This window comes from Coccinella septempunctata, chromosome 4 (assembly GCF_907165205.1).
Source record: "Coccinella septempunctata chromosome 4, icCocSept1.1, whole genome shotgun sequence".
NCBI classification, from domain to species: domain Eukaryota; kingdom Metazoa; phylum Arthropoda; class Insecta; order Coleoptera; family Coccinellidae; genus Coccinella; species Coccinella septempunctata.
Genome location: NC_058192.1, coordinates 5,379,786 through 5,404,301, shown reverse-complemented (window position 1 = coordinate 5,404,301; position 24,516 = coordinate 5,379,786). Strand labels below are relative to the sequence as shown.

General features: G+C 40.5%; 1 protein-coding gene across 7 annotated transcripts in view; it reads right to left on the bottom strand.

The window, feature by feature from the left end:
- The window catches only part of LOC123311230 (maternal protein pumilio-like), an 85,552-nt gene that overhangs the window by 4,215 nt on the left and 56,821 nt on the right, over positions 1-24,516 (bottom strand). For 6 of the 7 annotated variants that reach the window (XM_044895071.1, XM_044895073.1, XM_044895072.1 and 3 more), the window contains 7 exons: positions 3,449-3,751; positions 2,746-2,983; positions 1,913-2,038; positions 1,341-1,752; positions 846-1,266; positions 286-475; positions 60-228 (listed from right to left, as the gene is read on the bottom strand). In XM_044895071.1, the coding sequence (XP_044751006.1) occupies positions 60-228; positions 286-475; positions 846-1,266; positions 1,341-1,752; positions 1,913-2,038; positions 2,746-2,983; positions 3,449-3,751 (1,859 nt within the window). The remainder of the gene's footprint in view (positions 1-59; positions 229-285; positions 476-845; positions 1,267-1,340; positions 1,753-1,912; positions 2,039-2,745; positions 2,984-3,448; positions 3,752-24,516) is intronic. The other variant, XM_044895076.1, reaches the window with a different exon arrangement.

The window sequence follows — 24,516 nt, the reverse complement described above, 5'->3', positions numbered from 1 at the left end:
TGCTGAAGACCTCAATTGTAAATATTTCAAAATGTTGTCTTTTGATTCAAACTACTCACTTATCGTTAAATCCGCAAACCTCTTCGATGAGAAGAGCGCGCTCTGCTCTTGTAGCGTGGGTGACGCATTTCTCGACCACGTTGCTGGCAAATTTATGTTGACTCAGCATGAGGACTTTTCCCCTAACACTGGTTATCAGTTGCGATTTGTCTTCCGGTTTACCATGTTCTGCAAGAAAGGACTCATTGTAGTCTACGAAAATCTCGCGAAAATTAAGGTACATACCCAACACGTGCTGAATGACATAGTTGCCAAATTGATCCTGGATCAGTTGTTCGGTGTGCTGATGCAACTCGGCCAAGATGGGAGCAGTCTGTTCTTGTGTACAATGTTCCAATATACGTTGAATTACACGACATCCGTAGGGATGGGTGGATAGAGTGTAGACTTGTCCAGAGAATGATTGGATAATGAACTGAAACAAATATTACACATCGTGCTACTTAATAGTGCTAGTTGCAAGAAAATTGAGAAAAATTGTTTGTGTGGTATTGAATATTGAAAAAAAAATATGTAAAGGCATCCCGCTCTCTTGAGACCTAGTACATCTACAAAATCCTTTCTTTTGGAGCTGGAGGAAAAGTTTGACTTCGTATGTGGGGGTTAAAGCATTTTTTGGACAAAGTAGACCATACTGCAAACCAGAGCAATTCTGCAGCATCTATGTGTTGGGCTTAGAAAGACCATTTTCTGCTGTTACCACCGCTTTCATAGGTGAAAACTCAATATTTTCCAATTTATTGTAACCATAGCGAAAGATACTAAGATATGAGCGATAAACTAACCTGCAATGCGTTAGGATCGACACATTCGATGCATTTCTGCACCACGTGATTTCCGTTCTGATCTTTCACGCATTTCAATACATGACCGTCCAACTCCCTCACGATCTCTTGCTGTTGTTCGGGCGGTATAGATTCCAGAGCTTTCTGTATAACCCTGCAGCCGTACATCTGTAAGGCCAGAGGCAGAACGTGTCCCCTAACTTTCTGCGCCAACGTGGTCTTCTGCTCTTGAGTGCCGAACTCGAAGAATTTCTGAATCACATAATTTCCGAACACGTCGGTCATGAGATTGTAAGCGGCGGACAGGATCTCGTTGAAGACCATCTGTTTCTCTGCGGCAGTCGCCCTCTCCAGTTTCTGCTGGATGAAACGAGATCCATGTTGGTCCTGGGAGAATTCTACTATATGGTTGGCCAAGTCTCTGCAAAAACAAAAAAATATTGCTTTGACATATTTTCTTAAAAAGTGCGGAAAAACTCTTCAAACAAAACTAACCTCAGCTGCAAGTTAGGATATCTGTTATTCCTGAAATCTTCCAGGAGCCTTGATCTTCCCTGCGGCCCCTTGTCCAAGGTGCTCGGAACAGCAGCCAGAGAATTGTTAATTTTCGTGAACAGCGAGCTCGTCGATCCGAACATCGTATTGGCTGTTAAACCTGCCGCAACTGAATTCCTGTATTTCGCTTCCGCCCCCGGTGCGGCAGACATAACCCTCGATGCTACCAGACCGCCAAGTTGTAGAGACGGCGCTGGCGGCGGTGTCAAGCTTCCCGTCAACGGACTTGGACTGCTCCCGATGTTGTATGATGTCGGCCATTTCTGTCTGTAGTCTAAAGATGGCGAGAAAGCAGAAGTATTGCGATCGAACGAATCTCGTCTACCCGATGATGATGTGTTCAAACCCAAGCCTGGAGATTAAGAGAAATTAATATGCGATGAAATTATTCGCATATAATATTTTAGGACCTACAATATGTTAATTGAGATGCTGCTAGAATAGGTTTAGTGGAAAAACTTTCGATGAAATATTTCCGAAAGCGATTTTAGTACCAGAGAAAGCAACCCTACCTGAATGGAGAGATGAAGTGGTAGCAGTTGATCCCAAATTTCCAAGCGAGGAACTTCCGAAAGCAGCTGAAGGAGGAGCCGCATGAAGAGCTGGGAAAAGCCCGGAACCAACACCCTGTGCCACACCTGCCCGTCAACCAACACATAGTTAGTAAAATTCACACCAATTGTCATTTTTGTTACGATGCAATGATCACAAACTTAATATGTACAAAACGTGAAATAATATAATGCTACGGACAAACATGCAAATGTTATGTATGATTTATTCATATAAATGATTTTTTTTCTAATTATATACAGAGCGGGTGTTTGATTAGTGTGGGTATTTCAACAGAATTCTTCTCATCGAGAAAAACTTTCTCAATCTCTTTCACCCAGAGAGAAAAAAAAGTACAATCAGTGGATGAAAAATACTGAAAGTTGAATACAAAAACCTACTTCGATAATTGTATAAGGAATGATGTACTTATTATTTATCCAATGTACATACATCTGATAATTTTGAAATCTCCTAGTGTTGCCTAAATATTTTTTGTACAAATTTTTACATATACCCCTACTAAGGTACTCACTTGTGTAATAATCGTAAATATCAAGGAATTCAGAAAAAGATAAACCTAAAACAATTGAACTCATTTTAATGATTTTTATCCCAACAAAGCCACTTCGATAATCAAAATCCAATGGTTTGTTCACCATAATTCATTGATACATGTCGACTGGGGTTGATTTATATTAACATTTTTTTATGAATATGTACAAATCATACATTAAATATATATGTCAATTTTATATACACGTATCATCAGTTGAAAAAGAATTAAGCTTACCTCCCAAAGTACCTCCATTTACGGAAGTATTAACGTTAGCATTGTAAAGGCTCTGAGGTGTATTGGAATAGAGAGAAGCTCCAGCAGGAGTTTGTCTATTAGCCTGTGGTTGTACTAGCACAGGTGCAGGGCTCACTAAACGCATAGGAGTGCCATTGCGCATAGCAGCGCCTTGTGCCATAATAATAGGTGTATTCTGATCGTAGTAAGGGAGAATGTAACCGCCTGGTACTTGTGGCTGTAAAAACGACATTATTTACAAATCGGGATGGTTTTTACAATGGAATACCTGAAGATTAGGTCAAGATAAACAGTTATACCAGTATGAATGCTGGTAATTTATATGAACAATTCAATGTTAAAGGGAAAACATAGATTTACATTTTTCTACATTGCCCATAACTATGTACAAGAGTCGAACAAGGCTGTACATAACTCAATATGTAACAATAAAATAGACTAAAGGAAATTTTCCGACAAAAGTAGAGCAGAGATCATTATGGGTTTTCAGCTTTAGCCATCAAAATTGCAGCTTGAACAAGAGAAAGTTGTGTGAGCAGCTCATGTTGTGGTTGATAGAATTATAGACGTTTTACGACTCTGTTCAGTTTTTAGCTGTTAGTTTTTTTGAATAGGTTGTTTGCTGCTAGCATAAAACCCCATTTGATCTCACTCCAAGACATAACGTTCGAAAAATTCTTACCTGCACTTGTTGCTGGGCCTCTGCGGTACCGTTGGGTGTGATGGGCCTTCTTGGTCCATTGCTAGCTCCTTGCTGTATCAAGTTGGCCGGTGCGGGATACACCCACGGGCCTACTCCGTAATATTGGGGCACTCCTGTGGTGATTAAGTAGGGTTGATCTTGCTGGGGGTTCAGCACGTACGGCGGCTGTGGAAAAGCGGCTTGCTGTTGTTGCGCCAGGTACTGTTGCTGCTGCTGTTGCAGCAGCTGCAACTGGGCAGCGTTGGGCGTCTGCGCTTGGGTTTGTTGAGATCTGAACAGTTGCTGAAAAGAGAAGGAAACAATCAATTTGAGTTGATTTGAGATTTTTTATTTCAACGATTATTTCAACTGAACGATAAAAGATTTCATGAGTCGAAGAAACGTCGCTGAGAGAAGAAAATAGTTCACTATATCGTTGTTCTTCAATAGTTTGAAGCACTGAGGCATTATATTGAAAGTGCTAGTGACATAGATCATTGAGAAAGTGCCAGTATTGCTACTGTATTTTTACCCAAATTTTACGAAAGGTAAGATTGTGTGGACAACTTTCAACAAGAAGAAAACTGTGGTGAGAGAAATGAAACGTTGAGAATTGTCCACGGTGCAAGATAATGTGAAAAAAAGATTCACTTTAAAAAACACCCTGTTCAATTTCCCGGATATTTTAGTAACGAAAGCTCTCATCATCATAACCATACTTGACAACCATCAAACAGGCTCCATGCACCGGAACGAAGGCGATGAAAATTCAACAGATTCGCCAGTTATTGTCAGTTGGTTAGTGGGCTGTAAGAAAACGCTCTCCATAGAAGGGGAACAAGGATGTCTTTATGTCTCACCCAGTTCTACTAGAGCGCATAATAATCGAACGAGCTGCTTCTCTCGATCATTAGGCGAGAAATGGTACGTGATAAAATGGTTAGAAACGGACGATTTTCACCTTTCACCGCGCCTAATTGACAGTTCAAATCCATTTTTACAAGGAAAATATACTTTCATACTCCACCGGAGTACAGAAAGAGATGTTCTTTAGCAAAGAAAAGACGGGATCAGTTGGATTGGACACTTTCATCGTAGAACTTGGTAAGAACTTATCTCGAACGTGAAATTCAGATCAATTGGAATCTGCAAAAACGAACAACTCCGCCTTTCGATTACTTCTAACACCATCATTATTTAATCGCTTAGTCGACATCTCATTTTCGTTCTGCTTTCAAACTAACAATGAGATTGCGGCCGGTTTCGTAACAGAAAAACGTTCATTTCATAGTATTCGAAGATAGAATGGAATTTTTTCAGATGGTACTACGAAAAACCGAGGGGATTATTATGCTTTGTTTCATGGGAAATTGTTTCCGAATAGAGCAGCAAAAAACGACAAGCATAAATCTCGAATTTCAGTGCCACATGTTGCCTCGATAGCCCGAGAAGGTAAAATAGGTTTAAGAATACCTAATTGAAAACTTGATTGTCGAATTCTTTTGATTGTCTACTCGCTCCCCTAGAATGCCAGCTCAGCTTATTTTCGATAAGATTGACATGCACAATTTGGAGTTTTGTGATCATAATTGTCACACATAGTTTTTTTGCCTCTCATGTCATGCCTATGCCTGAAGTGGGGTCAATCCGAAATGCACAATACAGGTTGGCGTCAGTTTGACAAAAAAGAGGTTAGCACGATCACAACCAGGAGTGGGTAGTGACGATTTGACTCATAGACAGAAGCGTTTTTGGCCTCTGTATTTACAAAAATCATTTCATCATCGTTTTAAAGGCAAATTGTTCCTTGAAGGTGGATCTCGTGGCCTGCTAGTCAAGTTGAGTCATTCAACTAGACCAAGCTGAAAAATTCGAACCGTCTAGGCGTACAAATTTCCTTTAGGTCCACCAGAAACGCGTTAGTTTGTGATAACGGTATCTCGTCCGCGAAGAAATTCTTCCATGGACAAGCACCAACAAGGATCGTTGACACCGAGTCCCACTTCTTCGGATGGGCACCACGCACAGTTCGCCTTTTTCAACATTACACTCAAAATGAGGTTACGGCTACGAGGAGACTTCGAAACGCGGCTATCCACCGCGAGATCTGCATTCTAATTCGAAAGTATAATGCGGATTGATAATGCTTCGGTTCGAAATTGCATATTCGAGCATTAGCCGCGATACATGGCGATATCCAATTCAAAATTCGCCATAAATAAACATTATCCGTCGATTCGTAAGCATTAGGCGAGAAAGAGCATAGAATTGTTAACGATGGAAGGAAGACGCAGATATTGGAGCGAGTGAAATGCATTCACTCATAAATAATAAATAATACATAATGTGCTCGGAAAAGCTGAATCATTTAGACTAGCACAATAAGTTGCCTCACAAATTCTACAGACTACAATCGAGAGTCTTGGAGGTACTTTCCACGAGATGAGCTTGAAGTATTTCATACATTTCCTTCACCATCAACAATACGACGAAAAATAAATAAGGTGCCGTAAATTCCAACGTTTAAACGTTGTGAAACTTAAAGCTCTTTACCAAAGTTAAATAACCAAACAGATTAATTGAGAACAACCGCACTGAATGTTGTGAATCAACTTACGAAATACTATCTTCGATATTACGTTACGTCGCAATTTGACCTCTGCTTCAAGATCAAGGTGTCTCGAAATGAGTGAAGAGCGACAATATTCCATTCACCTAGATTTACTCGAGACCGGTCTCACCTTATATTCTTTCTCACGAACGAGAAATATCCATAGGTTGTTGACTTTACGACGGGCATTCAGTTGCGAGCTCAAAACGACCGTGACAGATGGTAGAGCCGGAAAATAAGCGGTTAGATGATGATGGCACGGTAAGCAAACCAATAGAAAGTCGTTCATATACAAAACGACAACAAAAAACGAGAATACAGATAGATAACAGAATTAGTAATATCGTGAGTTCAGAGTGAAACACTTTCTTTCCTACAAGACTACTACTGGGGTACCCCAGGGTTCGGGATTTGGACCTATCCTTTTCCTCTTCTATGTCTGCAGTTTCGACACCAAGATTTGGTTTCCTAACCAAATAAATCTCAAGACCAACCTGTTCGAAAACCGCCAAACACGCTTCTCCTCGAGTATACCTCAACCCTATTCCAGTGTAATAAAAATAATAAGATATGAACGCTTAGTACGCGTCATTTTACGAGTGTAGATAATGGGATAGTCTGCTTGGGAGATATAAAACGTCGTGCGGTCCGAAAATCTGAGTCAAAGTCAAGCTGTAAACTAGTCGTAACTCTTCTGGAAGGTCGCGGTCTCAGACAACCGCCAATATCCCTCGGCACTTGAAGAAGAAATAAAAGACATTAAAATGCGGCGACATTCAAACCTGAACACGACGTCCCATCTGTATATACGACATTTTCTCATTTAACATCATAGATCTCTCTACACAACGTAATAGTCTTCTTTTTTATTAATTTTAACCTCGACTGACAATCCCTACAGGCGTCTTCCAGTGAAATATGAGCGGCAGTCATAGACACTTCACTCCTTAAAGTTTCTCGATTTCACGGTTAGAAAAATGATATTCGAAAGGAAAGGAAGGATATCATTTCTGAAGAACCTTGTCTGATTTAGATAAAAGAGATTTATATCACTGGTCGTAAAGAGAAAATTGAGGCATAACCTCAAAATCAATTCCAAAAACTGGATATATCAGATTCTTGATGAAATAATGTAGTTACGAACCTAGGGAAATAATAAAAAATGCATCAAATATTCCATAAATAAAGAATTCTCGAGTTTTCTCCAACGATTTCGAATTAGTTATATCCATCGCTTCTATTCGTACAGATCTCGTGATAGAATTCAATAGATACCGGAATAGAAAGAGGACCTTCAAGTATGTGCATGAATAATGAATGAGATAAATTTTAAGACAACCCGTAGCAAAACAGTATAATAAAACGATATGGAAACGAAGACAAAACGGGAGATTCGAATTCGGATAAGAATGGACGGGGAAGAATAAGCCAAGAATCTTTTTCTGCGCATAAGAAGATGCGAATGAAATTTTGTATGCAATTCTCAGACGCAACAGAATTTCGAAGTCGGTATGCAGGAGGGAAATTCCTTCGGATTTTATGCATGCAATTCTTCCCTCTGAAATAAGGGATCAATATTTAGTTTTACAGAGTTTCCGAGCTCCCTGGCGAGATTCACAAATTACTCTTAGGAACAGATTTCTTTTTGAATTATCATATAAAGTAGAGATACCCGAGCGGCCGATTCAGCTGCGTATTTCGCTAATTTGAATATGACGAAAAAACTGGGGAATTAACCTGATACCTGGAGGAATAAAGGCCACAACAGTGCCCTTTAACTTGAGAGAAACATTTTTTGTAAGGGGAGAGGACTTTTTCGTTCAATTATGTGTCGTTCTCACCGAGGAAAAGAAAGGATCTTGGCTCCACTCCATAGAAGCGACTGAGATTAAAAGGCGTGATTCTCAGCGTATCTGGAGGATTTGAGACTTGTATTAAAAACTCTACTCTGTCTGAGATGCCGGCAATAAGCCGATCGATTTTGGAATTCATTTGATTCGCCTTTTCATAGTCCCCCTACTACTATTTTTTTTTGTGTATCCTCGCAATTCCTTAAAGTGAAGATCCGTATGATTCATCACCACCCTAGCTCTCCTGTCCATCAGTTTCCATCTTCCTGTTCGTGATATGGAAGCTCGGAAGGCTGACGTGCCCATGTCCGCTTTTCATTCATCAACTTCGTATAGGAAATCCGAAAGAATTTCGTTAGGTATTATCGATCCCCTTTCCACTCGACGATATTTGAAACTCGCCCCAACGAACGTTCAGTCTAGATCAAGCTGAAGGGAGCTTGAAGAGAATATAAAAGTTCCACTATGTTGGCCAAGCGTTTGGCTGGCTGCCGACCTGTTATTACCACCATAAGCAATCCTCCATTTGAACAGTTTAATTTCAACTATTACATAAACGTTCCTTCGTTGACTTGGATTAAAATATTTGTAGTTGTAAGAATGGAAACTTTCTAGGCACTAGTCATAAGATACATTTTCAAGAGATACCTATAATTTTTTTCTTGCCTGATACCAAAGATCCTTATGAGGAATGGTAAATCGATAAAGTTTTCCGCAATCTATTCGACATGCTGAAGAGAATTGTCGAGAAAAGCTCGGCTAAGCTTGAAGATGGTCTGGCAAACTTTATAAATCACAGACAGTTCAAATAATTGCGAATTGTGGCAGTAGGTACTCCAACTTTTCCACATCCTGACATTCTCGTCCTTTATTGAAACCGAGCATCTTAGTCGGAACTGCTTAGGTATTGTTTTTGACCTTATATGGGAGGGAAGTCTGTGTATACTCAAGAAGTGGATCAATTAACGGTAAAGTCCGGAGAAGGTCGTTGCACCAGGTGTATTTGTTCGTGAATTCTTAAAGGCAGTTCGTTGGAGTTCAACGTTCAGACGCCAACAACACGTTTCAACCAATAATGATTCGAAATACTCTTTCATCAGTGATGATGTAAGAAAGCACATCCAATGCCACAAGAATGTGTATCATTCCGAAAGATTAATACAAAAAAATTCTGCATATTTTTTTTTTTTAGAGAACCAGCACGCCTTGTATCTAAATTTGACTGGCCGATATGTTTTTTTGCTTCACCTCATGATTTTTCAGCCACGAAATGAGCAGAAAACCCAAAAGAAAAATTCAGCTCAATTTTCAACAAAAAGCCTGGACTGGAAACGTTCTTATCAACAATTCTACTTCTTCAACGAGAGCTGTCGGCGACCCCCTTTTCCAGTTACTGAATACTGAATGCTTTCTTTCAGATTCTCGCTGAAAAAAAGCCCGTAGCCGCTAGCTTCAATATCGCGGTATTTTTTTCAGACTCCCGCGACCTGAAAGCACGCCCGCGTTAATGATGGCGCATTGTCTTCGGCATCGTAACCCACTTGTCATGTTTCCGAGCCGCCATCCGCCGTGCAGCGAGATTTATGTGCGGGGAAATATCGCGAAGTGCACCTGTGGCTCGACAGACGCCGATTTCGAATGTCTCTCCCTATTCGCGTTCGTTCGGATTCGCGCACAAACTCCCCCGGCGCGATCGACAGGTTAGGAGGGTGGTCGGACGCGAAAGTTTCATTTCCAATGATAATAAATCTCCGGAATCGAACACGAAAGTATAAAACGCACGCTGACGGTCTTAAGTTTTCGTTTCGCAGAATAGAACAAACACTTTATAATTCTTGAGTTCTAAAGCTGTTGGAATATTTCAATTCCTCATGGCCCGAATCAAAACTAAACAAAAAATGAGCGAAACTCCAACATGCCAACTAAATCCAACCAACTAACTCGGGCCTGCTAACTAATCCCAACCAACTAACCCGAACTTGCTAACTAAACCCAACCAACTTGGACCTGCCAAGGAAATCCAAATAACTAACTCAGACCTGCTAACTAAACCCAACCAACTAACTCAGACCTGCTAACTAAACCCAACCAACTAACTCGGACTTGCAACTAAACCCAACCAACTAACTTGGACCTGCCAGGTAAACCCAAATAACTAACTCAGACCTGCCAGGTAAACCCAAATAACTACAGTAGAATCCATTTATTATGACGCCGGCTATATTGACCAATCGCTTATTATGACGCAATTGCAGTGTTAAGTTTGGTTTCATTCAAAACTCCTTACAACAGGGTTCGGATTTAATGACTTCGCTTATAATGACATGTCGCTTACAATGACATGATTTCAGATACAACAACATTATTTGTAGAAAATTTATCCGGTTATAGTGACATCTCGATCGTTTTCTCAAGCCACCCCACCCCTTTTCATGCGACGAGGTTTGATACGATACGAGATATATCAGATTTTTTTGTAAAAACGAAAAAGTTCTTCATATTTAGCTGATAATTTTAAATTTTTTCAATAAAGGAAACATATAATTTGTCGTTTTTCTCTCAAATTGAATCCATAAAAAATATCATCAATTTTACTTTTTGTGACTTCCGGTTATTATGACGTGTTTTTCATTTCCCCTCAATGTCATTATAAGCGGATTCTACTGTAACTCGAACCTGCTAACTAAACCCAACAAACTAACTCGGACTTCCAACTAAACCCAACCAACTTGGACCTGCCAAGTAAATCCAAATAACTAACTCAGACCTGCTAACTAAACCCAACCAACGAACTCGGACCTGCTAACTAAACCCAAACAACTAATTCGGACTTGCAACTAAACCCAACCAACTAACTCAGACCTGCTAACTAAACCCAACCAACTAACTCGGACTTGCAACTAAACCCAACCAACTAACTCGGACTTGCAACTAAACCCAACCAACTTGGACCTGCCAAGTAAATCCAAATAACTAACTCAGACCTGCTAACTAAACCCAACCAACTAACTCGGACCTGCTAACTAAACCCAACCAACTAACTCGGACTTGCAACTAAACCCAACCAACTTGGACCTGCCAAGTAAACCCAAATAACTAACTCAGACCTGCTAACTAAACCCAACCAACTAACTCGGACCTGCTAACTAAACCCAACCAACTAACTCGGACTTGCAACTAAACCCAACCAACTTGAACCTGCCAAGTAAACCCAAATAACTAACTCAGACCTGCTAACTAAACCCAACCAACTAACTCGGACCTGCTAACTAAACCCAACCAAACAAGTCGGACCTGCCAACTAAACCCAACCAACTAACTCAATCCTATCAATTAACCCTCAACTAACTCCTTCACGATACTTTTCGTTCACAACATCCTGAACTGAGAAAATTGTTGAGTCTGCCGTCCAAGAGGAAACTCTGCAAAAATGAGATAGGAAAACTTGAAATTCGCAGGCAAACTAATAATCGCGAGACACTAGGACCTCCCAACAACAAAATCAAGTCACTTCGACGATATTTTCTATTTTCCAGCAGCCCGGGATAAAAACACTACAACAGCGAATGGCGGAGGAAATACGATAATACATCACGTGTATGCAGGCGTTCGATTTTTCGATCTTCCAAATGGAAAAGGACGATATTCGGCAGTAATGCCATTTCAAAGTCCAATTTCCCATGTGACAGTTACCGCTCGTACGAGGCGTGGGAGGGGGTCGCAAGAAGTGTTCGCGTATTTCGACATCCAGCATCGAGTTTTGCAGTACGTCCAAAATCCCGGACGTCCCGAACAGACAACGTGAATAGCCCCAGTAATTCGGCATAGCAACAAGGAAATTTCGGCGTGTTTGCTCGGTCTAGTCGGATCCGACGACCTCACGGACGCAGCAGGTTAGGATGCGTCGACAGGAAAATGTCCTGTCCTCGTCGATAAGTCATATTTGGGGACGAGATTGGTTTCGTATTTCGGGCCTACCTCCCAATGAGTCGTGAAAAATTGCCCTTTCATGCGAATGTGGGATTGATGCTTCCGAGGATGAGGTAGGGTTCATCTTGGCATCGAATTAGAAGAGAGATTTTCCTCCGGTAGGGTCCAGGATAATTTGGCACTATTCATACTTCGGCAAACCAACAAGTCATCTGAAAAAGCTAGATTTCGACCCCTTGGAAAGCTAGAGCAGTGAATTGAAATATTTTAGGGGTCCTTGAAAAATTTCGTCTTCAAGTTGACTGTAATTTCTATATTTGGAGTTCAAAATTCCGCGATATAAAAAACGAAATTACGATTTTAATAATTACCCTTTCCGGCCACGGTCATGATACGACATATCGAAATTGGACGTTTAAAATTATGTCGATTGTGTGCAGTAGAAAAGTTATATGATGTGTAACGAATCCGTCAATATATCTTTTGTTCGGAGTCATCGGTTCGGAACATTTGAAGGAACGAGTAAAAACAAAACGAACGGCAATAAATCGAACGATTTGAAAAAGCCAATTCCATTTGGATAAAAACGGTATCGTGAGATCCGCTCAGATTGAAATTTCACAAGAGGCCTGCGAGGCGCATTCGCCATATCGCAACCAAATCTTTATCGTATCCTATCTCTTCGCGCTGTGGCTAAATTATCTCGTCTTTGGCGTTTGTCACAGTATTCAGATCTATCTTGGATGATTAATTTACTTTTCCACGGATGTGTCACCACTGTCTGTGTAGTGTAAAAATTAGCCATTATAATAATTGCAGATATTTGGCTGGAGAATGGCGAATGCAACTGAAACACGCCATTTTTCAGGGACGTTACTTGTTTCATTTCGATAAATAGGAAAATTGGGAAGAAAAAGTCTCGAAACTAGCCGTCAATTCTACAACAATGACAGTGGGATTAAAGGACCATTAAGTTCGTTCCTAATATGTTTATTTTTCTAGTGCGGAATATCTGCTATAAAATGCGATATCAACTTTATCCAACGCAAGTTCCTGAATCTGTATATGAACTTATTTTTGAAATAATGACAATAACGAATCAGGGAAAACGAACACGTCCTGATTTTCCGGGAAAATGCGTCAGGAAATCCCCGGTGATTTCAAGTTTTCACACGATGTTAATTTTTCGGTATCCACTTCCATGAATATCGCAGATTCGTCCTGAATGGGCGATGAAATTTTAATAATTCGATTACAGGGGGGGACACGCGTACGATGATGAATCGGAGTTAATGACTGCGTAGCCGGTATACGTAAACCAAAAGAATTTTGTTCAAACAGCGCGGATCATGAATCATGCAGGACATGATGCTGCAAATGATATTGGAAGTACAAATTAGTTCGGTGCGTTTTAATTGAATGGCTTTGACTGAGGCAGCTGATTTTGGTGGTTAGACATCAGTCCATAATATTAAGTTCATATCGTTCCAAATTTCATACAAAAACCTTGTTTTGAACATTATTTGAGAGAGGCTTTGGTTCTCTGGTTTGAATTGGATACATTACCTGATGAATATCCGAATCAAACGCAAAGAGCTCCAGAAAAACATGAAAAATGTCGCGTTTCAAATTCACCATTTCAATTTTTTCAATAACATTTCAAATCCTACATGGAAAAGGAAAGTAAATTCAGGGATTTCGATTTCGTTCAGATAAAATTTGTTTTCATATTCCAATTCGGGACGTTTCACAGATAATTTACGATTCGTGAACTCGTCAAATCGCTTTGTGGACCCTTCCATTATCGAAAAAGTGTTAATAAACACCCGGAAATAGAATTTTCCGCCACGTCGACCAGCCCCCGGAAAGAGTCATGTCGTCAGGCTACTACGTTGTTGTTTTTATTAACTAAAAATTGGATTTAGTACCTTGTCCATTAAAGACCCCCTTCGAAGTTTTCCTTTTAGCGTCTCAGTTTTCCTACAAGTGAAAGGAAATTTCCGGAATTGGATTCCGAACGGAAACGGGGCTGGGTAGAGGGGGCGGTTAAGTATTCCTAGGATATTGGGGGAGGCGGCGGGGTAAGGGGGTCATCGAGTTCGCAGACGGGTTTTTCACTTGATCGATTTATTAATTGAAAATATTTAGTTTACCACCTGAACGCGTTTTCGGCCCTTTTAATGCGAAAATTTCAATACTAATCCCGGAATTCAATACCAAAACTCGTAGATCTTCTGTTTTGATGAAATGGTAGCTATGTTTGACGAAACTGCGAAGTGATTTCGATAAGAAAGTAAAGGATGTCGTTTGTTCACACGACCAGTTTTTGAAAAAAACGCAAATCTAGACTCGATTGTCTCAGAGGGGAAATTTCAATTTTATGTAAATCATGAAAGTATGCAATCGAATGTATGTTGCTGTGTTGCTAAATTGTATTTCTTCAGGTGAATTTATTTGTGACATTATAATCTATTGCCGTTCAACTTCGACAACTTGTATGTTTTCTCTACAGAAGGAGCTTTTCAAGGTCCTATATTTATAGTCCTATATTTCGATCCTTATTGTATGTCCCAATAGTTATGAATCATCATGTATATTATCATTCAATGCTTACTAACAATATTTCCTGAAAATAATGAGAATAACAGTCCTTAGGAAATGGTCAACAAGTTTTATTCCACCAATTTATTGAAGGTAGACAGTACAAAGAGTTTTGCTGCAAAACGCAAGATCCCAACTGGTTATATCTTATTATTATTTGTTTAGGCCACAGTTGCTGCACTTCAAGATCAATTCAGTCGAGAAATGTCTCGTCTCGACGATGAAATATCAAGTTTCGTCTCAAAATCGAGACTCTCGTGGGCATCAGTATTCATATTTGATAAAGCAGAGTTCATAAAATGGACAGATACAGCCCAGAACAACATTTGGTGTTTGGCTTAATTAAAAAACTAGAACTAGAGTAGGCCTCACCAGATATTAAACCTTGATACCAAGGTGCTTCCACATAATCCGCGATATCTGTCTACAGTCCGTCATTTTCATATTCGCCACCCTCCAATCATACCCCAACCCTCTTCGTTTCATCATTTCCTTCCCAGATGAAATCGAGACAATCCACGTCTGGAAGTCATCTCTCGGATTTTTCGCCCGAACCCACCGCGCTCTTTTTTACGATTGAGGTTTTCCACCCCCTACCCCCTACGTCCCGGTTCATCATCCCCCGTCGGCGTCGTGTCGCGAACGACTTCGTCTTCCTCCCATAGGGCCTCGCCCGTTGTGGGTGCCGCCGTCGCCGTCTTTTCAACCTTCCAACCCCCCAACCCCCCCCAAATCGCCTCATTACATTTGAATAATCAACCCCCTCTTCTGTCGGGAAATCAAACGGGAGCGAATTTAGCCTTGACGCCGGCTCGTCTTTTTACGGGATTCTCGGAATTGCGAGGGTATGTATCGTTAATTCTTCGCGATAACATCGGGGTTTCGTCGGAATGAACTGCTCCGGGGGAGTCGATGTACTGCGATGTAAGACGATTATTTAAATTGGGGTTCGTTCGGAAATGTGATGTTTTCAAGGGGGGTTGTTAGTCCGACACAACGGTTATCGCTCGGACTTAATGTTGGAGAATGGCTGGAAAGTATGGGGATATTTACGAATTTGGGGAGAAGAAAGGGGCTGGTCCTGTTTTACGTAACGAGAAAAGCAGCTAATTACCGAAGGGGGAGGGCTTTTTCACGTTATCCACAAGGAACCTGAGTAAGTAGTGGTGGATACTTGTGTGACATTGAAAAAATGGGAAAGCACTGACCAAGGTGGATAATTGCAGTCAGTAGGCTCAAAAAAAGGTCCTTCTGTTTCAAACTCCTCGAAATCAAGACTTAATATTTGTTGAGGGACTCATCTAACTCTTCGTGGTGCTCTTGGCATTGTGTTAAATGAGGTTATAGTTAGAAGTTTGAGGAATGTTTTGCCAAATGTCCGTCAAAGCATTGGCGAGCTGTTGTAATGTCTGCGGTGGGCCAGGTAAGCGGTATAATTGCTGAGACATTGCAGACCACACATGTTCAATACAATTTTTTTCTGGAGAGGCAGCAGGCAACCCATTTCTTTCAAGCCATGCATTTCTATCCGGTCGTTGACCATTCTGACCCGGTGTAAACGAGTACTATAGTTGAAGGCTGACGCAAACGAAACCAAAATAGGTTCTACAATCAAATCACGATGCCTCACCTCTGTCGTGTTTTCATTAATTAGGATAAAATGATCTGTGAGCCCATTGAATCAAACGCACACTGAGCCACCACCGAAAAGTTTTGTTGGCATCATGAAACATTTATTATACCGTTGACACCGTTTTCGCCACACCAACATTCAATCATCAAACTCATACAAGCGAAACCTAGATTAGGCATGGTCTCCATCTATGCGAAAGCCCAAATGATAACCCACATGCAAATATTTCACAAGATATGAAGCCTACACTTGCCACTTTTTGAGCAGCGTTTCTTATTTCTGTTACTGAGTACATAATTTCCTTTTAATCTTCTTTTCAACTAGATAAGTCCTTCCAGAAGTAAATTGGGTAAACACAATTCATTCGAATATTCTTTCAACATAAACTTTAATGTAAATTGGTTATTGTGTCCTCCACGGTTGAACCAAAAAGGGGGTTTTTCTGTATGTTATTGTCATCTTTGGTGTCTACGAAACGTAGACAAATATATTTTAAGAGTTCTTCGGCGTTTGTCCTTGTTCTCCCCTTTTTGATTAACTTTAATGTTTATTATCCAAGTATTCAGTTTTTTCTGTAATTTACCCAGTTCAAAACGAAGGTGGGGTGCTGCCGATTTCGGACGTTTATTATTGGAAACGTTTCGTCTCGACGCGTCAAATCTTCCGTGAATACAGTCGAAATTACATTACAGATCAAGACCGGCGAACGAAACGAAAAACTAGAGGAAGAAACAACGGAGATACCAGATTAATTTGTGACCACCGCGCTCCCGGTCGACGGACCATAACGCGATTTTGTTCACAAATAATCTGCGCTAATGGATTTATGTGTTTCGTCCGGACTAGTTCGTCTTACGCTTCGTCGCCTCCATCATCCCGCTTTCCATCGGACACTTTCGCCCGCGAATATTCCCAATAGAAAACGCACAAAGGGGCATCGGAGTGTATCGACCGATGCCCGTCCGCGGCCTGCTTTCTAATTCGCGGATCAGACGAAATATGCACGAAAAAAATTGAAATAAACCGATGTTATCGGTTTATTCCGAAGATTGGTAAAAAAATAAAGTCTACGGTGTATTAATCTTCGAAAGTTGATCCCCATCGGAATAATTCCACCAGGTACTCCCCATTATTTTTTCAGGTCAGATAATATACGTAGTTAGCAATTATAATTGTTATGGAAAAGTGCCCGTACGTGATAGCGAGTATATCATGAATATTCATGAATTACGACAATAGAAATTCGTTAACATCGTTCGTAGCGTGTTTGGAAGAAGCTCACGGTATTCGAAATGTCAATGTATGTTAATTGAAGAAAAAGGTGTTTTCTCAAATGTAAAAAAAAACAATGTCACTTCGTATATGTAGTCCTTTATCCCTAATCCTTTTTGAATTCGACCATCGAATAGAAAATCCTCAAAGTTTTCTGTGTCCATCCTAATTTAATGAAAGGAACCCACCGATCCTCGTTGAAACAATCAAAAGATCAGTGGTTTGTTGAAAAAATATGAACATCCACGTCAAAATCCATTTTTTTGTAACGTTCGCCAAATACGTCGTCTCTTCACGTATCAGATTGATCTAGATCTTTTTTTTTTGTGACGTCTGAAACGACGCCTACCCAAGTGAAACTTCAACAAAACACGATAACCCCGACCTCGACATTTAAAACACAAGACTAGGAACTCTCATGTTTCTGACACATTGCCCACTCCAAAACGTAAGGTGCTGTGAAATACTGCGCCAACTGGATCCTGAAGAGCAATAAATAATTTTTGTCTCTTATACGAGCGAAACTTCGACCTTCGAAGACGCCTAGGTTACACGAGGATTTATGTCACTCGCACTCGGCTCAGGTGAAACTTTGCGGATCGTTACGTGTGTGTCTATTCTGGAGATTCCTCTCGTGGAAATTATGGTACCGACGGAGGATGGATCCTGTAAACAGTATGCCTTTGGTGAGAAAGCATTGGCATGCCAGAAGATCCACTTTTACGGGTCAATTCCCCCTGAAAAACCGTAATAATAACTATCGACGAGTTTAATCAGCACTTCTCACACCTGTCTGTGATCAGTGCTAACCTCACTTTGTCAGACTGACATAGATTGTTTACATTTATGATTTGTAAACGTCAAAAAACTTTTATTTCCGAAGCTTTTTCCTTTCCCATCTGCCCCTTGCTTGGCTCGCTCTGTATCATATGATCCCACCTTACGAAATTAGTACATTCCAACGACTAAGAAAATCTTCGCAGTATATGGGCAATGAAAATGCCGATCACACCCGTCGAGAATTTCATCGAAAGATGTTGTAAAACTGCCGAAAAACAATTATGTAATCATCCAGATCCCCTCCAATAAAAAAAGTTCTCAACGTGAAAATTACAAGAGTAAAGCATGAAACAGTGCTTTAGGATGAATTTTTCAGTGTTCATAGAGATTTCAAGCCGGAAAAAACTTCTGAAAACTCGACAGGCTCGTATTCCAAGAACGGATTCAGAGATTTTTTTCCTCGGTCGATGTCGTGTAAAGTTATAACGATGTTTTGCAACAACCTACGTCCACGTATAAACAAACCGAAGAATGAAATGTAAATTTCCATGATTTATGCGCGTCTCCTCTTAGGGGGAAACTAATCCAAAGTACGTCCGACAGATATTATAAAATCGAATTATTATTACGGGACGTGTGGGACGATGCAGAAAGAAGGAGCAGCCTTGTCTATTTGCCGTTTAATTTGGATCAGTTTTCCACCTTGAAACCGAACGTGGGTTGGGGTATTTGCTACAGATATTGCTCAATTGAATGAGTTAATAACGATCCGTGGATGGTTGAACGATGCCGAAATCTCTTTGTTTATCGAGCCTCTTGATTTCAACTTATATCATCGTGGAAAACATTTCTTATGAACCCAATTTTCGGAGTGAATTCATCGTCATCGTCATAAATCGGATAGGAGAGCAAGAATGCCAATTAATCAACCGAAATCTGGGCTTTACGTAGCAGGAGCAAAATGTCCCAGAATCATTAATAATAATGAAGTGAAAATGATCAATCGAACGTTTCGCTGTACGAAAGTGAAGAGCGAGATACGAGAATGGACAGCAAGAGGACAAAAAGCTCGAATGCGTTAACGAGGGTTATCCTTCGTCAAATTTCAAAAGGGAAACTGATGGCCAACTGGCAACTCCAAAGGAGAGGCCTGACAACCGCCAGTTCGGAAGGGGTATAGACGTCAATCGGAGAGGCCAGAAAGCGAACAAATATTTGCTTTCCAGAAGGGGATTATACTCGATTTTGCATTATGATTCATTGGATGCCTATCGAGGACGAGCAGTTTCGGTCAACTGTTTAGATGATGAAATGGGGAGCCTGTCTTTCAGACAGCAACATCGACCACAAAATAATTTTCAAAATACTGATTCTCAGCTCAAGATTACCAGATTCAGAACTAGGGTAACTGTGGTAAACACACACCGTTCTCTTGGCACATTCGGTTGAAAATACCTGACTATTCTGCCAATTGACTACTGGAAGTGATAAAAATAAAAAGGGCAAATTTCTTGTAAAACAATGTGGGTCTTTGTGAGCTGGGCATTCTATTCGACAGCGGAATCAATAGATCGATCGAGTTCAGTCCAAAAAAGGATAATACAAGTAACGAACCTTACGATCAATATCGAAAACATCCAGCGTTACATGCCCCGTCCAAACCGTTGACATTCGACGGAATTTGACGTCGATCCAAGTGTGTCGCGCCCATTACTCAGATTTCTTTCGCCGCTAACGGACAAGTCGGGTTCTTCATTAAACGCGGCGACATTAAGTGATCGTTAAATCATCCATTTTGGCTTGTTTGTCTTGTTTATTACGTATTACCTGGCCAGCGTCGCCGCTCCCACAAATCAAACGGTCCACTAAATCTCCGCGGGACTTTTGAAAATACGGCCGAAACGAAGGGGGGGAGTAATAAAGTCAAGAGATGACACACACAAAGTTGCATCCGGAGATGAAACGCTCTATTCGCGGCCCGAGGACGACTCGAAAATACAAAAGATCATTTTCGATCTCTCGCATGAAATTACACGGCGAATCTAGAATGTCGTTTCGTTCGGCAATATTGTTTCGGAATCGGGCTGTTTGGATGAAACTTCAGCTCGAGATTCAGACACGATTGGGATCTTTATTTTGTTTACAGTTTCCAAGAAGCGCGAGGGAGAATTATTATCTCCAACAAGGAGAACTGAATCTAGGTAACCACATTCGTCAAAGTGAGGCTTCTTTCACACCATCCGGTTTGTACCGTCAGGTTTTTGCCCGAAGACGACACGATGAAAAGTTATTCTTGAGGTTTTATCGTACGAAGTTCTACATTTTGCGTAATGCGTTGATCCGTTGATCGATTGACATTAATTTCGAAATGAAAAACAAACTCTAGCACCAGAGTTGTCCAATATACTCCAGTATCTGGGGAGGACTTCAAGGAGGATGTCTTTGGTTTCTGATAAAGCTATTCTCATCATATGAGTCAACTATGTCCTGTAAGGCGACTCTCACTGAGATCCAAACAATTTTTAGATCTTAGTTTTAAACTTCCGAAGGTACTTTATAGAGTGGTCCATTCCTGAAAGATTCTGCCAGTGTTCCACCTTCGTTTTTCCTTCGTTTCCTTTTTCTACAAAAGCTCTTCCTTATAGATCAATTCTCCTATGCCACATATAGTTTTTAGGCAAGTAAGTGGCTTTAATGTTCTCTTTCAGGTAAGCGTGTTGGTCTTTTTGTTAACTTTGATTTCTAAGTGACCAAGAATCCATATGAGAGACTTTTTTGTTCTTGCCGTTGAACTTTCTTCGGCACTCCCATAGTCCAATATACTCCAGTATCTGGGGAGGACTTCAAGGAGGATGACTTTAAGTTTCTGATAAAGCTATTCGCAACATATGAGGCAACAATGTCCTGTAAGGAGACTCTCACTGACATCCAAACAATTTTTAGATCTTAGTTTTAAAATTCCGAAGGAACTTTATAGAGTGGTCCATTCCTGAAAGATTCTGCAAGTGTTTCACCTTCTTTTTTCCTCATTTTCCTTTTTCTCCAAAAACTTTTCCTTATAGATAAATTCTCCTATCCACATATAGTTTTTAGGCGAGTAAGTGGCTTTCATGCTCTCTTTCAGGTAAGCGTGTTGGCCTTTTCGTTACCTTTGATTTCTAAGTCACCAAGAATCCATATGAGAGACTTTTTTGTTCTTGCCGTTGAACTTTCTTCGGCACTCCCATAGTCCAATATACTCCAGTATCTGGGAAGGGCTTCAAGGAGGATGACTTTAAGTTTCTGATGAAGCTATTCTCATCATATGAGGCAACAATGTCCTGTAAGGAGACTCTCACTGAGATCCAAACAATTTTTAGATCTTAGTTTTAAAATTCCGAAGGAACTTTATAGAGTGTTCCACTCCTTAAAGATTCTGCCAGTGTTCCGCTTTCGTTTCCCTTTTCTCCAAAAACTCTTCCTTATAGATCAATTCTCCTATGCCACCTATAGTTTTTAGGCAAGTAAGTGGCTTTCATGCTCTCTTTCAGGTGAGCGTGTTGGTCTTTTCGTTACCTTTGATTTCTAAGTGACCAAGAATCCATATGAGAGACTTTTTTGTTCTTGCCGTTGAACTTTCTTCGGCACTCCCATAGTCCAATATACTCCAGTATCTGGGGAGGACTTCAAGGAGGATGACTTTAAGTTTCTGATAAAGCTATTCGCAACATATGAGGCAACAATGTCCTGTAAGGAGACTCTCACTGACATCCAAACAATTTTTAGATCTTAGTATTGAAATTCCGAAGGAACTTTATAGAGTGATCCATTCCTGAAAGATTCTGCCAGTGTTCCACCTTCGTTTCCTTCTTCTCCAAAAACTCTTCCTTATTCTCCTATGCCACATATCTATAGTTTTTAGGCAAGTAAGTGGCTTTCTTGCTCTCTTTCAGGTAAGCGTATTGGCCTTTTCGTTACCTTTGATTTCTAAGTGACCAAGAATCCATATGAAAGACCTTTTCGTTCTTGCCGTTGAATTTTCTTCGGCACTCCCATATCAGTTTTTAGTCGATGACACAGGAGTTCAGCGTTTCGATACTATCAGAGTCACTATGTCACATTCTTGATAGTTTCTGCTCATGCTAGTGAGCAATGTTGCTCATGTGCTCTTAAAATACAGCAATTTAAACACGGCAAATTAAGAATGAAACGATGGGACAGCTTTCATCCCATCGCCGTCAAAATGATAGATCTACCAGCACCTCCGTGAAAATCCCCGCAAAAAGTAATGAAGACGATCCTCAATCAAAAAAACAAGGTCGCTACGTCCAGAATAAGACCTCCCCGAAAATCTGGCCGAAACGTTAATAACCCAAAGCCGCGCGCGATTTATGCGGCAAAACTTGGACGATCCGAGCGCACCTGAGGTAGCGAAATCGCGAGATTAAATTAAAATTCCGCGAGATCTGTTGTCCGTTTGACCCCCGGGTACATTTCTCGGAGTTTTCAATTGGCCCAAAGTTTGAGCGCGGTTCGAAATAAATTCGATAATAAACCCACTTTCGTAGACAGAGAGAGAAAAGTGGTTTCTTTGCAGCCGAGAGACGAGCGGTTCCTTTCTACGACGGACGGAATTTCGATCCTGCAGGAGCGGCGTTCCTGCGGGATTCCTGCCTCGGGCGTTTGCCAAGTTTCGGGCGCTTCCAGTTTGGGAGGCCGTACTGACCGGTTTTTTTTTCTCATCGCACAAAGCACAAAGGCTCGGTTTCGTACGGATGGCAGTTGTGGCGAAATCGTCATCTGGAGATGGATTTTCCGACGAGATTTTTATGGGGTTGAGATGCCCCTAGGCTTCTACTGAAAGAGAAGATCTCTAAGGATCTCCACAGCAGGATGTGGAGAAGAAATGATATTCGGTTAGGATACAACGGACATTATGATCCATCTCCGTAAACTGTCAGAATTTCAGGAGGAAGCTCATGTTTTTTCCACTTGATCGAGCTCCATTTGATGAGCCAAAAAACGTGAACTATCTTCGCGCATAAACCACAGATGGAATGATAGCGTCCTGGAGATGCAGCCATCCAGTTTTTAGCCTATGAAAACAGCATTTTCGTACAACCTAATAAAATTTACTGCCAATCCATCTTCTCATAGCTCCCATTTATGGCCGATTAAATTCCGAGATTATATGACCCGAGATTTATATCTATCCGAATGGATGCCAATAAATTCGAAACAATTGTTTCGAAGGTAAATCGACACCATAAATTTCACGACGCATCTGTGAAATCTCCGGATCATTTTCAATACAGCGCGAGAGTATGCAGGCGTAGTTGACAATTCCGGAGAGTGAAAATGGTTGTTTACATGGTAAAACACCATAAAAGGTAACAACAAAGTTCAAGTCGGCGAATTTCTACATAATGGATGCCGATGCACTGAAGGAAAGAATGTCTACGATTAAGTAAACAAAGAACAATGGCATACACTTATTGCCCTAATTTCTACACACTTATCATAACATTTAGCAACTGTAACGCAAGTTTACAATGGTGAACCTGCATTTCTGCATTATGGGTAAAGAAGGAAATTAATAATTTGTTGAAAAAACATTTTATGAGTTTCTGCAATGAGTCGACTAACTGGAGACTATTTCGACAATCGGCTATCCAAAACGAAATTGAAAAAATTGCAGACGTGAGAAAGCCTCGAACCTTTCAACTGCCCTAACCTTACCTCCAGAAGGTTGAATTTTCAAAGGTTCTAACTCTCTAACAGATTGAAGTCTGTCTGTCAAGATAGCGATACTTTGACCCTTCTATTATTGATAAACTTATCGGAAAACTCCTATACAAAATCGAATATACTTCTTAACCTAACTGCCGGAACGTGAAGGGTTTCATTCCTCCAAAAAAAAACCTTTATTTCGAAGGTTTCCGCTTCAATAAACGTCAAGCTGGGCTTGACTGATTTGTAGCTAGATCCGGAGTACCGAAGTAAATAATTACATCAGCAGGATGTGTATCCATGTGTAAGGATGCTCTTTAATGATCAGATATCGTCTCAGAGGGTCCAGAGCAGCCTCTGTTCCATAAATAGTATAGCCCCATTTTCAGCAAAATCAAAACAGCCAATTCATGATAAAAATACGCGAATGTAAAATGAAAACATCGATTGTTACATCACGAGAAACGTAGGTACAAGAAATTCCACTTTGCAGTGGAAATGTGATGAGGTGTATTTTTATCTTTGCAACTTTTATACTTTACCCAGAAGAAGACTATTGACACAGGAACGTGAACTCACCTGAAATAAAAGATGAGAATATTAAAATAAGATCGAAAGATCGGTTGATGAATTGGATGTGACGTTAATGCTACAAGTTACATATCTACACTAATAAATAATA